The 12,446-nt window shown below is 40.8% G+C and overlaps 1 protein-coding gene across 1 annotated transcript; it reads left to right on the top strand.

Moving 5' to 3' along the window:
• Window positions 1-31: 31 nt before the first annotated feature.
• On the top strand, window positions 32-12,314 carry dnttip1 (deoxynucleotidyltransferase terminal interacting protein 1). The gene is made up of 13 exons (XM_014168170.2): window positions 32-422; window positions 806-876; window positions 1,379-1,475; window positions 5,341-5,439; window positions 5,539-5,607; window positions 6,243-6,296; window positions 6,395-6,456; window positions 6,721-6,766; window positions 7,009-7,067; window positions 7,234-7,294; window positions 9,810-9,881; window positions 11,001-11,056; window positions 11,311-12,314. Exons 1-13 carry the CDS (start codon window positions 345-347, stop codon window positions 11,423-11,425), a joined length of 939 nt encoding a protein of 312 aa, XP_014023645.1. The 5' UTR covers window positions 32-344; the 3' UTR covers window positions 11,426-12,314.
• Window positions 12,315-12,446: the final 132 nt, after the last annotated feature.

Raw genomic sequence — 12,446 nt, 5'->3', positions numbered from 1 at the left:
GATGGCGGTAAAGAGTTCACTTTGGTTTCTTGAAAAACACCCTGGCTCTTTAAAACAACAGTGTGGTTAGAAAAGAGGTTAATGGTTTCTTTTGAATGCTAGAATATTCTGTTAAAAAAAAGAATACTCAGGAAGTAATTTGCCAGCGCGCTTTTAAATAAGCATTTGGATCGTTTTAGCCTGTTTTAATAAAAATAATCAGACAATACGTAAGCCCAATTTGAGCATTGCACACTAATGTAACAACCTCGTCAAAAGGGATAAAAAAATAGTTGTCCTGGTCGCCGTCGCTTGGATCAATCATCACACTTCATCCAGCCAGATTCCAAAAGGGCTGTTGCCAAATGGGTGCCCATCGAGGCGAGGGACGGAGGGACTGGCTTCAACAAGATGCTGTTGAACAGCCGCCCATACAAACTATGGTGAGCTCTGAGCATGCATTAAAATTGCTAAATTATTACCGTTACGAAGTGTGATTCCTACACAATTAACGTTACATAGCTATGTTACGAGAAACAATGTTAACGACTGAATGTGACATTTCGCGGATTGACCGCTCGAGCTCATTCCGATCGTGCCTGGAAGTGATGAGGTGGCGCGGTCGTTTTAACTATCAGCTAGTTGACAAGTTCAGCAAGTTATAGTTGTCATTCAAATGTATATCTAACATTTCAAATGTCACTTAACATAGGGGAATGTGTAAAAATCGGAAAAGTAGTTGTCGACACACCCTAATTCATGTGATGGGAATGGGATGATGACTCAGCTGGCATTAAATGACTGGGCGTCCTTTGGCCTCTTCCAGAATCCCTGGAACATCATGATAAAACATAGACAGGTCTACCGCCGGGGCAGACGCTCACAGATGACCATGAGGTAAGTTGACTGACTGTTAAAGGGATAGTAAACCAACAAAAACACATTTGAGTATTGTTAGTCTGCTTTTAAAGACATGCTCCTAAACTTTGGCAATTACTTCGTTTTTTTGTTTTTTTTTTTTACCTCCCGCTTTGAGCTGGGTGTGTCAATGTGTAGTTCATACATGCATCATCTATGAGAATAATTACTGTCTTACCTCAATTAGCCACGAAAGCCCAAGTTTTAAAAGCGACTGTTTTTCTGGAAGATGTACTGCAGTATTTTTCCCCACATCGATTTCAACCAATGAGCAATCAGCCCCTCGACATATGAGTGACAGCTAGCAAGATGCACACGATGCACTAACAGGAGAATCTGTTTGTTACAAAACCAAATATTGTGCTTGTGTAATATTGTCAAGTTAGAGCAGAAACTGTGATGAGATGTGTTTTGTTGAGTGACTTTCCAGACCGATTATACACAAGGTGTGCTATAGCTGGTAGTGTCATTGTGCATCTAGCTACACAGACCCTGTTATATCCATGGACCTCTTGCGAACAGTTCTACAGCCCAGCTTCAATGAGGACATTATGGGAGTCTTCAGAAAATACATGAAGGTGAGTCTGCTGTATATACATCCCTTTTCTGGGGGGGTGCTTATAAACTCAGCAAAAAAAGAAACGTCCTCTCACTGTCAACTGCATTTATTTTCAGCAAACTTAACATGTGTAAACATTTGTATGAACATAACAAGATTCAACAACTGAGACATAAACTGAACAAGTTCCACAGACATGTGACTAACAGAAATGGAATAATGTGTCCCTGAATAAAGGGGGGGTCAAAATCAAAAGTAATAAACGTTATATTTCCATGGAAATACATGGGTTGCCTTGAGAAATACCCCGCCCCCCCCCCATAGTGATTGACTATCGATGATCGCTATGGGGCGCAATCGGGCGATGTAGGCTTGTACACAATCGCCCATCCTTACACACACACACACACCCTCTCTCTGTGTGGTTACAGTACGCTAACGTATTCAATGGTTTTAGGAACAGCAGTAACATCAGGCAGGATTTAGGCTAATCTTGGGTGCAATTATCATGTTCCCGCACTGGCTGACTGTGTGGGGGCTCATTTATTTAATGTTACATTAGCCTACATGATACACTAGTAAAGTAATAAAATAAATAGCTGTCGGCTATATTAGCCACGACTTACCATTCTTTGTGCAGCTTCAAATGTAGAACAAAGTTGGAAATTGTGGCGCCTCCGTCTGTAATTGTCTTCCAGCATGTTTTGCAAGTTGCAATCCGTTTTTTGTTGATACAGCGTCGTCTTTATATCCGAAAAGAATCATTTTGGGTGATAATCATAATCATCTTTCCAAGGGCTCCATCTGAATTCACCCGCTGATGTTCCTCTGCACTGCCACGCACAACTTTTTCTCAGCTGGCACAATTTGATTGGCTGCTGTCCGATTCAAACTGTAATCCATTAAATGAAGAGTTTGAGGCTCAAGTACAAGTCAAGTCACGAGTCATTGGTGTTAAAGTCAAAGTCGAGTTGCAATTCATCATATTTGTGACTGACTTGAGTCCAAGTCATGTGACTCGAGTCCACACCTCTGATACCACCCCTTTGCGGTACCACCCCTACCGCAAATTAACTTTTAACAAGGCACACCTGTTAATTGAAATGCATTCCAGGTGACTACCTCATGAAGCTGGTTGAGAGAATGCCAAGAGTGTGCAAAGCTCTCATCATGGCAAAGGATGCCTTCTTTGAAGAATCTCAAATAGAAAATATATTTTGATTTGTTTAACACTTTTTTTGGTTACTACACGATTCCATATGTGTTATTTCATAGTTTTGATGTCTTCACTATTATTCCACAATGTAGAAAATAGTAAAAATAAAGAAAAACCCTTGAATGAATATGTGTGTCCAAACTTTTGACTGGTACTGTACATACATATATACAGTAGGGGGAAAAAGTATTTGATCCCCTGCTGATTTTGTACGTTTGCCCACTTACAAAGAAATGATCAGTCTATAATTTTAATAGTAGGTTTATATGAACAGTGAGAGACAGACTAACAACAAAAAAATCCAGAAAAACGCATGTCAAAAATGTTATAAAATGATTTGCATTTTAATGAGGGAAATAAGTATTTGACCCCTCTGCAAAACATGACTTAGTACTTGGTGGCAAAACCCTTGTTGGCAATCACAGAGGTCAGACGTTTCTTGTAGTTGGCCACCATTTTTGCACACATCTCAGGAGGGATTTTGTCCCACTCCTCTTTGCAGATCTTCTACAAGTCATTAAGGTTTCGAGGCTGACGTTTGGCAACTCGAACCTTCAACTCCCTCCACAGATTTTCTATGAGATTAAGGTCTGGAGATTTGGATATAGGTCCTGGCCACTCCAGGACCTTAATGTGCTTCTTCTTGAGCCACTCCTTTGTTGCCTTGGCCGTGTGTTTTGGGTCATTGTCATGCTGGAATACCCATCCACGACCCATTTTCAATGCCCTGGCTGAGGGAAGGAGGTTCTCACCCAAGATTTGACGGTACATGGCCCCGTCCATTGTCCCTTTGATGCGGTGAAGTTGTCCTGTCCCCTTAGCAGAAAAACACCCCCAAAGCATAATGTTTCCACCTCCATGTTTGACGGTGGAGATGGTGTTCTTGGGGTCATAGGCAGCATTCCTCCTCCTCCTCCTCCAAACACGGCGAGTTGAGTTGATGCCAAAGAGCTCCATTTTGGTCTCATCTAACCACAACACTTTCACCAGTTGTCCTCTGTGTCATTCAGATGTTCATTGACAAACTTCAGACGTGCATGTATATGTATTCTTGAGCAGGGGGACCTTGCGGGCGCTGCAGGATTTCAGTCCTTCACGGCGTAGTGTGTTACCAATTGTTTTCTTGGTGACTATGGTCCCAGCTGCCTTGAGATCATTGACAAGATCCTCCCGTGTAGTTCTGGGCTGATTCCTCACCGTTCTCATGATCATTGCAACTCCACAAGGTGAGATCTTGCATGGAGCCCCAGTCTGAGGGATATTGACAGTTCTTTTGTGTTTCTTCCATTTGCGAATAATCGCACCAACTGTTGTCACCTTCTCACCAAGCTGCTTGGCGATGGTCTTGTAGCCCATTCCAGCCTTGTGTAGGTCTACAATCTTGTCCCTGACATCCTTGGAGAGCTCTTTGGTCTTGGCCATGGTGGAGAGTTTGGAATCTGATTGATTGCTTCTGTGGACAGGTGTCTTTTTTACAGGTAACAAGCTGCGGTTAGGAGCACTCCCTTTAAGAGTGTGCTCCTAATCTCAGGTCGTTACCTGTAATAAAGACACCTGGGAGCCAGAAATCTTTCTTATTGAGAGGGGGTCAAATACTTATTTCCCTCATTAAAATGCTAATCAATTTATAACATTTTTGACATGCGTTTTTCTGGATATTTTTGTTGTTATTCTGTCTCTCACTGTTCAAATGAACCTACCATTAAAATTATAGACTGATCCTTTCTTTGTCAGTGGGCAAACGTACAAAATCAGCAGGGGATCAAATACTTTTATCCCCCACTGTACATACATACAGTCAGGTCCATAATTATTGGCACCCTTGATCAAGATGAGGAAAAGAATACTGTATAACATAATGCAAATACTGAGATATGTGTGCTCCAAAAAAATGGGGAAATTATATTTTCTACTAACAAGGAATATATTTTGTTTGGCAAGTAGTAAACACATCTAAAAAAAGATAGGAGTCGAAATTATTGACACCCCTATTTTAAATACTCTAGCACCCTCATTATTGGCACCCCTGTTTTCAATACTTTCGCACCCGCCTCATTATTGGCACCCCTGTTTACAATACTTTGACACACCTCATTATTGGCACCCATGTTTTCAATACTCCAGCACCCTCCTCATTATTGGCACCTCTGTTTTCAATACTTTAGCACCCTCCTCAGCCACCTGTTAGAGGTAACCAGGTTTTGGGCTAAAATGTCCTGGTACTTGGTCACGTTAATGATGTTGACCTTAACAAAAGCCCCAGGACGAGTGGAAGTAAAATAGCCCCATAACGTACAAGACCCACCACCATATTTTACCGTAAGTATGAGGTACTTTTCTCCGTATGCTTCCAAACCCACCACTGGTGTGTAGCCAAAGATGTCATCTGATCATAGCACCGATTCCAGTCCAAGCACCAACGCCTTTTATCAAACTCCAGGCAGTGCTGTGGTCAAATTACATGAAAATAGAGTTCTCAGCAGTCCATAAGTACAGACGAAGAAGATCAAGAATGTGGAAAGATTCTGTATGGAGGAATGGTCTATAATCCCTTCCAATGTGCTCTCTAATCTCATAAAATGAAAAGGCCTCTGTTGTTATCCTCAAACGGGTAAGGTGCTGGAGTACTGAAAACGGGTGCGAATCTTTTTTTCTTTCTTTGCAACAGTTTTTCGAGAAAGCAGCCAGCAACGTGAAGGAGAACTTCGAAGAGGACGTCCAGACCGAGCAGCTGATCCGAGAAGTCTGCAGAAACTGCTTGGAAAATGTAAGATGCCAACTAAACGTGTTTCAAGAAGTGTCACTGTTTCGGTTCTGTGGTTAATGCACAGAGACATCTATGAGTAATGTTCCTCTCCATGGTCAGGCCAAACAGCTCTTCTCAGACGGGGAGAAATCGGCAGTGGCAAGACCCGGCCCTGAGCCTCCAGTCAAGGTAAAGGAAGATTTTAAATGAGTGAAGATCATGATGGCTCTTTCTCAATCCATCTTTCCTCACATTCCTCTTTCTTTACCTCAAAGTGCATTGGAGGGGAGGGTAGGAACCTTGGCCCTTCTCCTCCAATATGGTTTAGAAGGAGGCGAGGAGATAGGATGTGAGATATATTGCAGAAAGACTCATCTAGAATGAGTCCAAGTCTCATATAACTTAAATGTAGTTGTCATCATAAGGGAAGTTGCAGATTTTAAGTGAACGTGACACTGATTTACGCTTTCAAAAAGGGATGTTGTGGCGCAACGGTCTAAGGCACTGCGTCTCATTTCATCCCAGGCTGTATCACAACCTGCTGTGATTGGGAGTCCCGTAGGGCGGCGCACAATTGGCCCAGTGTCGTCCGAGTTTTGGCCGTCTTTGTAAATAAGAATTTGTTCTTAACTGACTTGCCTAGTTAAATGAAGGTAAAATTAAAACCAAAATAAAGTGAGGATGCCGGCTAGAAGTATGAGTGTTTTCCTCATTGCATTAGTCTTATTGCCTCCACATCTTGAATGAAGTTCTTGGAGGGAAAATAAGGATATAATGCTATCGCTGTCTCTCCCACTTCAGCGACAATATCTCTTTTCTTGCAGCGGGTGAAACCAGAGGATGAGTCCAGTCAAAGAACCAGTCCTGTTCCAAAGAAGGTAAACTAGTCTGCCCTTCTTGTAGAATAAACCTTCATCAAAAAATAATAAACCCAAAACGCAGAGTAACTGACAATATGGCAATGTCTTTTTTCCAGCGGAAAGGGCGCATGACAGCTCCTGTCGGTTCCTATGTCAAGCCTACTATGTATAGTAATGTGTGAGTATGCGCTCCTGTTCGACAACACGTGTTTTCACCTTGCTGTCAGTGAGCAGTTGTTTTCATTGTCAAAACCTACATGTAAAATCACTGCTGCATGAATGCTCAAACTCTTATTCACATGCAAGTGATGCTACTTAGTCAAGTTAAATAAAGGTGAAATAAAAAATTGTCGTCCCATATTTCTTCAATGGAAATCTAGATTAATGTGAATATTTATCATGTATGATGTAAAATGCTGTGATCCATATGCATGTTCTCTAGGCCTAAGCCCAAGACATCAGAGTCCGTAAAGCGTGAAGGACCAAAGGTAAGAGTTTATATGTTATTGCTTCTATTAATTATATGATAATGGCTGAATGCAATAGTCATTTATCAATTATACAATGCACTTATAACAAGTTTCCCTCGTGCATTCTAGCATCTTTAAAGATCAAAAACTATTTTTTGGGTGAAATCAACATAATAATTTTTTATTTATTTTTTCATTCTGTTCCATGGATTTGAGTATCATACATTTTCCCTATATAATACAATGTTTTCATATTCTAGTGGGACCCTTCCAGACTCAATGAAGGGAGCACATTTGTTCTTGGGTCCAGAGCAAATAAGTAAGTGGAAATTGGAAGTTGAGTATTAACAATGTTTCATTGACTCACACACAAAAAAAAGATAATTAACTTGAGTTACATGGGGGCGTGGTCCAACAACTGTCTTCATCTACGTTGTTTGTATCTTATGTTCCTAATGAAACCTGAAATCCCTGCTTCATTGTAGGGCTTTAGGAATGGGTGGCACCAGAGGAAGGATTTACATCAAACATGCTGACCTCTTCAAGGTAACTCTCTCAATTCAATTTAAGGGCTTTATTGGCATGGGAAACATATGTTAACATTGCCAATGCAAGTGAAGTAGATAATAAACAAAAGTGAAATAAACAAAAATTAACAGTGAACATTACACCCACAAAAGTTCCAAAATAAAAAAGACTTTGCAGATATCATGTTATGCGCAAATAGTTAAAGTACAAAAGGGAAAATAAATAAACATAAATATGGGTTCTAGTTTCCTCTGGTTTTTTTTGTTATTTCTTTCCAAAAAAGTCAAGTGATTTTCTTTTCGTTTTCTCATGATTTGGTTGGGTCTAATTGTGTTGCTCGCTCGCTCGCTCTCTCTCTCTCGCTTTATCTCTCTTGCTCTCTCTCTCAGGTGATAATAAATGCAGGATGTACATGTGGTTGTATATCAAACAGTTGTAAATAAATGAATTTGCTCTGCATCATCTAGAAGGTTTAATAAGCACTAAATGCAGAATCCAAATCGATATACACTAATTGTAAAAAGATATATACATGTGTCGGTACACTGAAAAGAGCATAACCAGTAGAAAACATTGACTTAAAGCATCAACTCCAATTTAATCCTGCCATTATAGATAAACAAGCTCACTTCAGTTTGATTGAACATTTCGATATACACAAAAGTATGTGGACACCCCTTCAAATGACTGGATTCGGCTATTTCAGCCACACCCGTTGCCATGCAATCTCCATAGGTAAACATTGGCATGAGAAGGGCCTTACTGAAGAGCTCAGTGACTTTCAATGTGGCACTGACATAGGATGCCACCTTTCCGACTCTGGAGCAGTGGAAACGTGTTCTCTGGCGTTATGAATCACGCTTCACCATCTGGCAGTCCGACGGACGAATCTGGGTTTGGCAGATGCCAGGAGAACGCTACCTGCCCGACTGCATAGTGCCAACTGTAAAGTTTGGTGGAAGAGGAATAATGGTCTGGGGTTGTTTTTCATGGTTCGGGCTAGGCCCCTTAGTTCCAGTGAAGGGAAATCTTAATGCTACAGCATACAATGACATCCTAGACGATTCTGTGCTTCCAACTTTGTGGCAACAGTTTGGGGAAGGCCCTTTCCTGTTAAAGCATGACAATGTCCCCGTGCACAAAGCAAGGTCAATACAGAAATTGTTTGTCGAGATCGGTGTGGACGAACTTGACTGGCTTGCACAGAGCCCTGACCTCAACGCCATCGTACACCTTTGGAATGAATTGGTATGCCGACTGCCAGCCAGGCCTAATCGCCCAACATCAGTGCCCAACCTCACTAATGCTCTTGTAGTTGAATGGAAGCAAGTCCCCGCAGCAAGTCCCCGCAGCAATATTCCAACATCTAGGGGAAAGCCTTCCCAGAAGAGTGGAGGCTGTTATAGCAGCAAAGGGGGGGCCAACTCTATATTAATGCCCATGATTTTATAAATGAGATGTTCAACGAGCAGGTGTCCACATACTTTTGGTCATGTAGTGCATGTTGGCTGGCATTTCCATGTCAGAATCATTCCGTCTTCATTTGGATGTACGTAGGGATCCTGTTGCGGATCTCCTATGGCATATACCCTTAGGTAGGTTCTGTGGAAAGCACACATTCTCAGCAAACAAATAATCCAACTCAAAAACCACCCTTTGGACATCTGGGCAGCAGTCATAATCGGCTGGAAAAAAGCTTCTGCACAGCCAAGGTCTGCTATCTCTTCAGCTTGATAGGTGACCTACAGGTAACTGCCAAAATAATGGAAACACTTGAGGAAATGAAGGTTCTGATGGTGTGGAGTGCATTTTCCAAGCATGGTTTAGAGGGCAGGGTAAACCCCAAGAAATACACAGCCATTCTGAGAGATCAGCTATGGTGAATAATTTATATTCTGATGGGAGTGGTCTCTTCCAGGGGCACGAGTGGTCAAGGAATTGTTTGATGAGCATAAAAAAAATCTAAACCATATGCCCTGCCGTCTGTCACCAGATGTCAACCCAACTGAACACTATGGAAGATTCTGGAGCCTTTTCCACCACCTTCAACGAAACACTAAATTATGGAATTTCTCGTGGAAGAATGATGTCGCATCACTCCAATAGAGTTTCAGACACTTGTAGCATCTATGCCAAGGTGCATTGAAGCTGTTCTGGCTCAACACCATATTAAGACACTTCATGTTGGTGTTTCCTTTATTTGGCATTTACCTGTAGGTGGATGACCCCTTGTAATGTTTTATCTTATGGTTACACAACAACCTCTAAAAGTATGCAATATTTGTTTCATAAATTGTATTTCATTTGTACATTGGGAGCTAATAACTGAATTAAAGGAGCACATACAATTATATCAAAAAGTCAAAAATAAATGTGGAACCCGGAGTGGCCATGTTCTGTGACGGTTTCTTCACTGTCTGCTATATTATGCTAACCAACTTGTGAGTGAGATGACCATCCCATCTCCCCTACCATAAACCATTACAAAGCTTAGAGCAAAGTAATAAAATACTGTGTCTGTGTGTGTTTTCAGTATGCGGCCGATGCCCAGGACAAACACTGGTTGGCAGAGAGACAGCATATGAGAGCTACAGGTGGAAAGATGGTAAGAGCTCTGTATCCAACTCTAGCCTGGTCGCAGATCTCCAGCCTGGTCGCAGATCTCTAGATCTAAAGAATTGCTTTAGCCAAACTCCTCTGTCATGTTAGTTTTCATGCAGAGTAGGCTAAAGCAGAAACCGATCTTTTGTGGGCGACCTGACCAAATTCACATAGAAATGTGAGTTATAGATCTGTCATTCTCATTGAAAGCAAGTCTAAGTGGTAATTTCTATGCTTCCCATCCATAAGTTTAGCTTTGTGTCTTTTTACTTTCAGTTTTGTACACATCAGCTTCATACAGCTATAGGGTGTTCACCCATAACATTATTATTTCAATGTTAAAAAAATATATCCATTCAATATAGAATTGCATTAAAAAAAAACAATTGTCCAAACCCTATTTCTCTACCATATACAGTTCATAAGTTAGACTATTTACTCAGGGAATTTAGCATGATTAGAGTGAAAGTGGTCGCTGGTCAATAGAACTTTGTCAATGCTCCGCGGGCAGAACGGCTCTAACGTCAACTGACAAGCTAGCTAGTGGCTACAGGTTCCTGTGTGACAAAAATTGGGTTTTTCTAAGTGAAGTCTACCTTCTTATTTAATCAACACTGTTAAGTACTAGAGTATTAAAGTTATAATACTGACCCGGGATCAAACCGCAAACACTGCGACACCGCAAACACTGCGATGCAGTGCCTTAGACCACTGTGCCACTCGGTCGGGAGGCCCCTAATGTTATAATATTTAGAGACCAATCTAATGATTAGTTGAATTTGATTCATAATGGCATAGGGCAAAGAACTACGTTTAGACATTAATTTAGTAGCACCCTCTTAACCCTCATTTCACTACATTCTAGAGCAGTGAGTGAATGCCCATCAGCTTAAAATACAATATTTTTGATTATTGAAAAGATTGTAATGTGATCCTTTACACTATAAATTGCTTGTTTTATCACAAACTGAAATTAGGCGAAAATTATAGAATTTGAACAACCAGGTAATGGAGGAGAGATTTTTTTACATATTTGCACCTTTTAAAAACAAGTATGATATGCTAAATGTATGAACTAATGTAAGCTAATCTAACATGATCTAAACATTTTATAATTTTATAGGCCTATCTCCTTATTGAAGAGGATGTCCAGGACCTTTCTCTGAGTAATGATTACAAGTAAGGAAGATGTTTTGTTGGCCCCCATTTTATTCAACAAGTGTCAATTCATCTGTCATTGAATGGAGTATCTTCGATGGATATTCACTTCTTAAACCAGGCATGCCTAGCCTGGTCACCCCAGATAAATTGTCTATAGCCTACAGCTCAAATAGGTCCGGGATGACCAGGCTAAAATCAAGCATAAAGGGGGTTACACTGTTTTCAGGGTGAGATTATGATTCTGTTGTGTGTTTTTATTTTTATTTTCTAAGAGATTGCCCTGACCTGAAAATGACGCCAGTTGAGTTGAAGCCTTTCACAGTTCCCGGGTGGATGATTGAGAAGATGCAGAAGGCCATGGAGGTCCAGAGTTCAGGGAAGGAATAGAGTCCTAGTCTACCTCGGCAAATGGCACCCTATTCCCTAGCCTATATAATACATTACTGCTGACCAGAGCCCTGTTGGCCCTGGACATAGGTAGTGTACTAAAGGGAATAGGGTGCCATTTTGTGGGCGGCAGGTAGCCTAACGGTTAAAAGCATTGGGCCAGTAACTGAAAGGTCACTGGTTTGAATCCTGAGCCGACTAGGTGAGAAATCTGTCAACGTGCCCTTGAGCAAGACACTTAGCCCTAATTTCTTCTGTAAGAGTCTGCTAAATGACTCAAATGTAAAATGTCCATTTCTGACACAGCCGTAGAAAACCACGGAAATAATGAATATATCAATCGTATCAAATCACGAGAGACTGTACAAGAGTGCCAATGTCTTTTCTGCCCGTGTGGCTTTGGATCTCATTGTATACAATTACAGATTTTTTTTTTTTTAATATATATTTTTTAAATGTAACCTTTATTTAACTAGCCAAGTCAGGAATTGATCAGTTCTATTTGATGAAGAAATGTTCCTCCCCCCCCTTTTTAATTTTATTTTTAACCAATCCCTACAGTACTCTAATTGTTAAAGGGGCTCTATGGCAGCCTATGGCCCCTTGGTAATAGAACGGTTCTTGGGGCCAGGGGGGGTGCCTCCCCCCCACATTGAATATAAGGAGTTCTATAAAGAGTTACTGTTCTTGTAAAATCAGTCATTTTGTTTTCCCATCTTGAACTGTATTCTCAATTTTATATTGTAATATGTTTCTACAATGTCAGGTGCTTTGATGTCATTGTACTTCATGGCATACAGACCATGAACTTTTAGACCATATACTTTTTTCCCTAGTGAAGACGTGAATCAACCTTATTCACTTAGAAATAAAGGTTTTGATTTGTCTATGTCTGATTTATTAAGTATGTTTGTCAGAACGTTTTCATTGTATCTACAGCCATTCTATTCAAATATCCCTTGTATGTCTACCTTTTTATATGGTTTATTGCGTTAAAATAATGACGCGAATGTGTGAGATA

Source organism: Salmo salar, chromosome ssa22 (assembly GCF_905237065.1).
Source record: "Salmo salar chromosome ssa22, Ssal_v3.1, whole genome shotgun sequence".
NCBI classification, from domain to species: Eukaryota; Metazoa; Chordata; class Actinopteri; order Salmoniformes; family Salmonidae; genus Salmo; species Salmo salar.
This window is presented reverse-complemented; position numbering and strand designations above follow the sequence as displayed.

Bases quoted from the DNA above. Each gene is read 5' to 3' on its own strand.
- dnttip1 (XM_014168170.2), top strand. From the start codon at position 345: ATGGGTGCCCATCGAGGCGAGGGACGGAGGGACTGGCTTCAACAAGAT. The intron at 877-1,378 runs GTAAGTTGACTG...TTGTGCATCTAG, and splicing joins CGCTCACAGATGACCATGAG to CTACACAGACCCTGTTATAT. The intron at 1,476-5,340 runs GTGAGTCTGCTG...TCTTTGCAACAG, and splicing joins TCTTCAGAAAATACATGAAG to TTTTTCGAGAAAGCAGCCAG.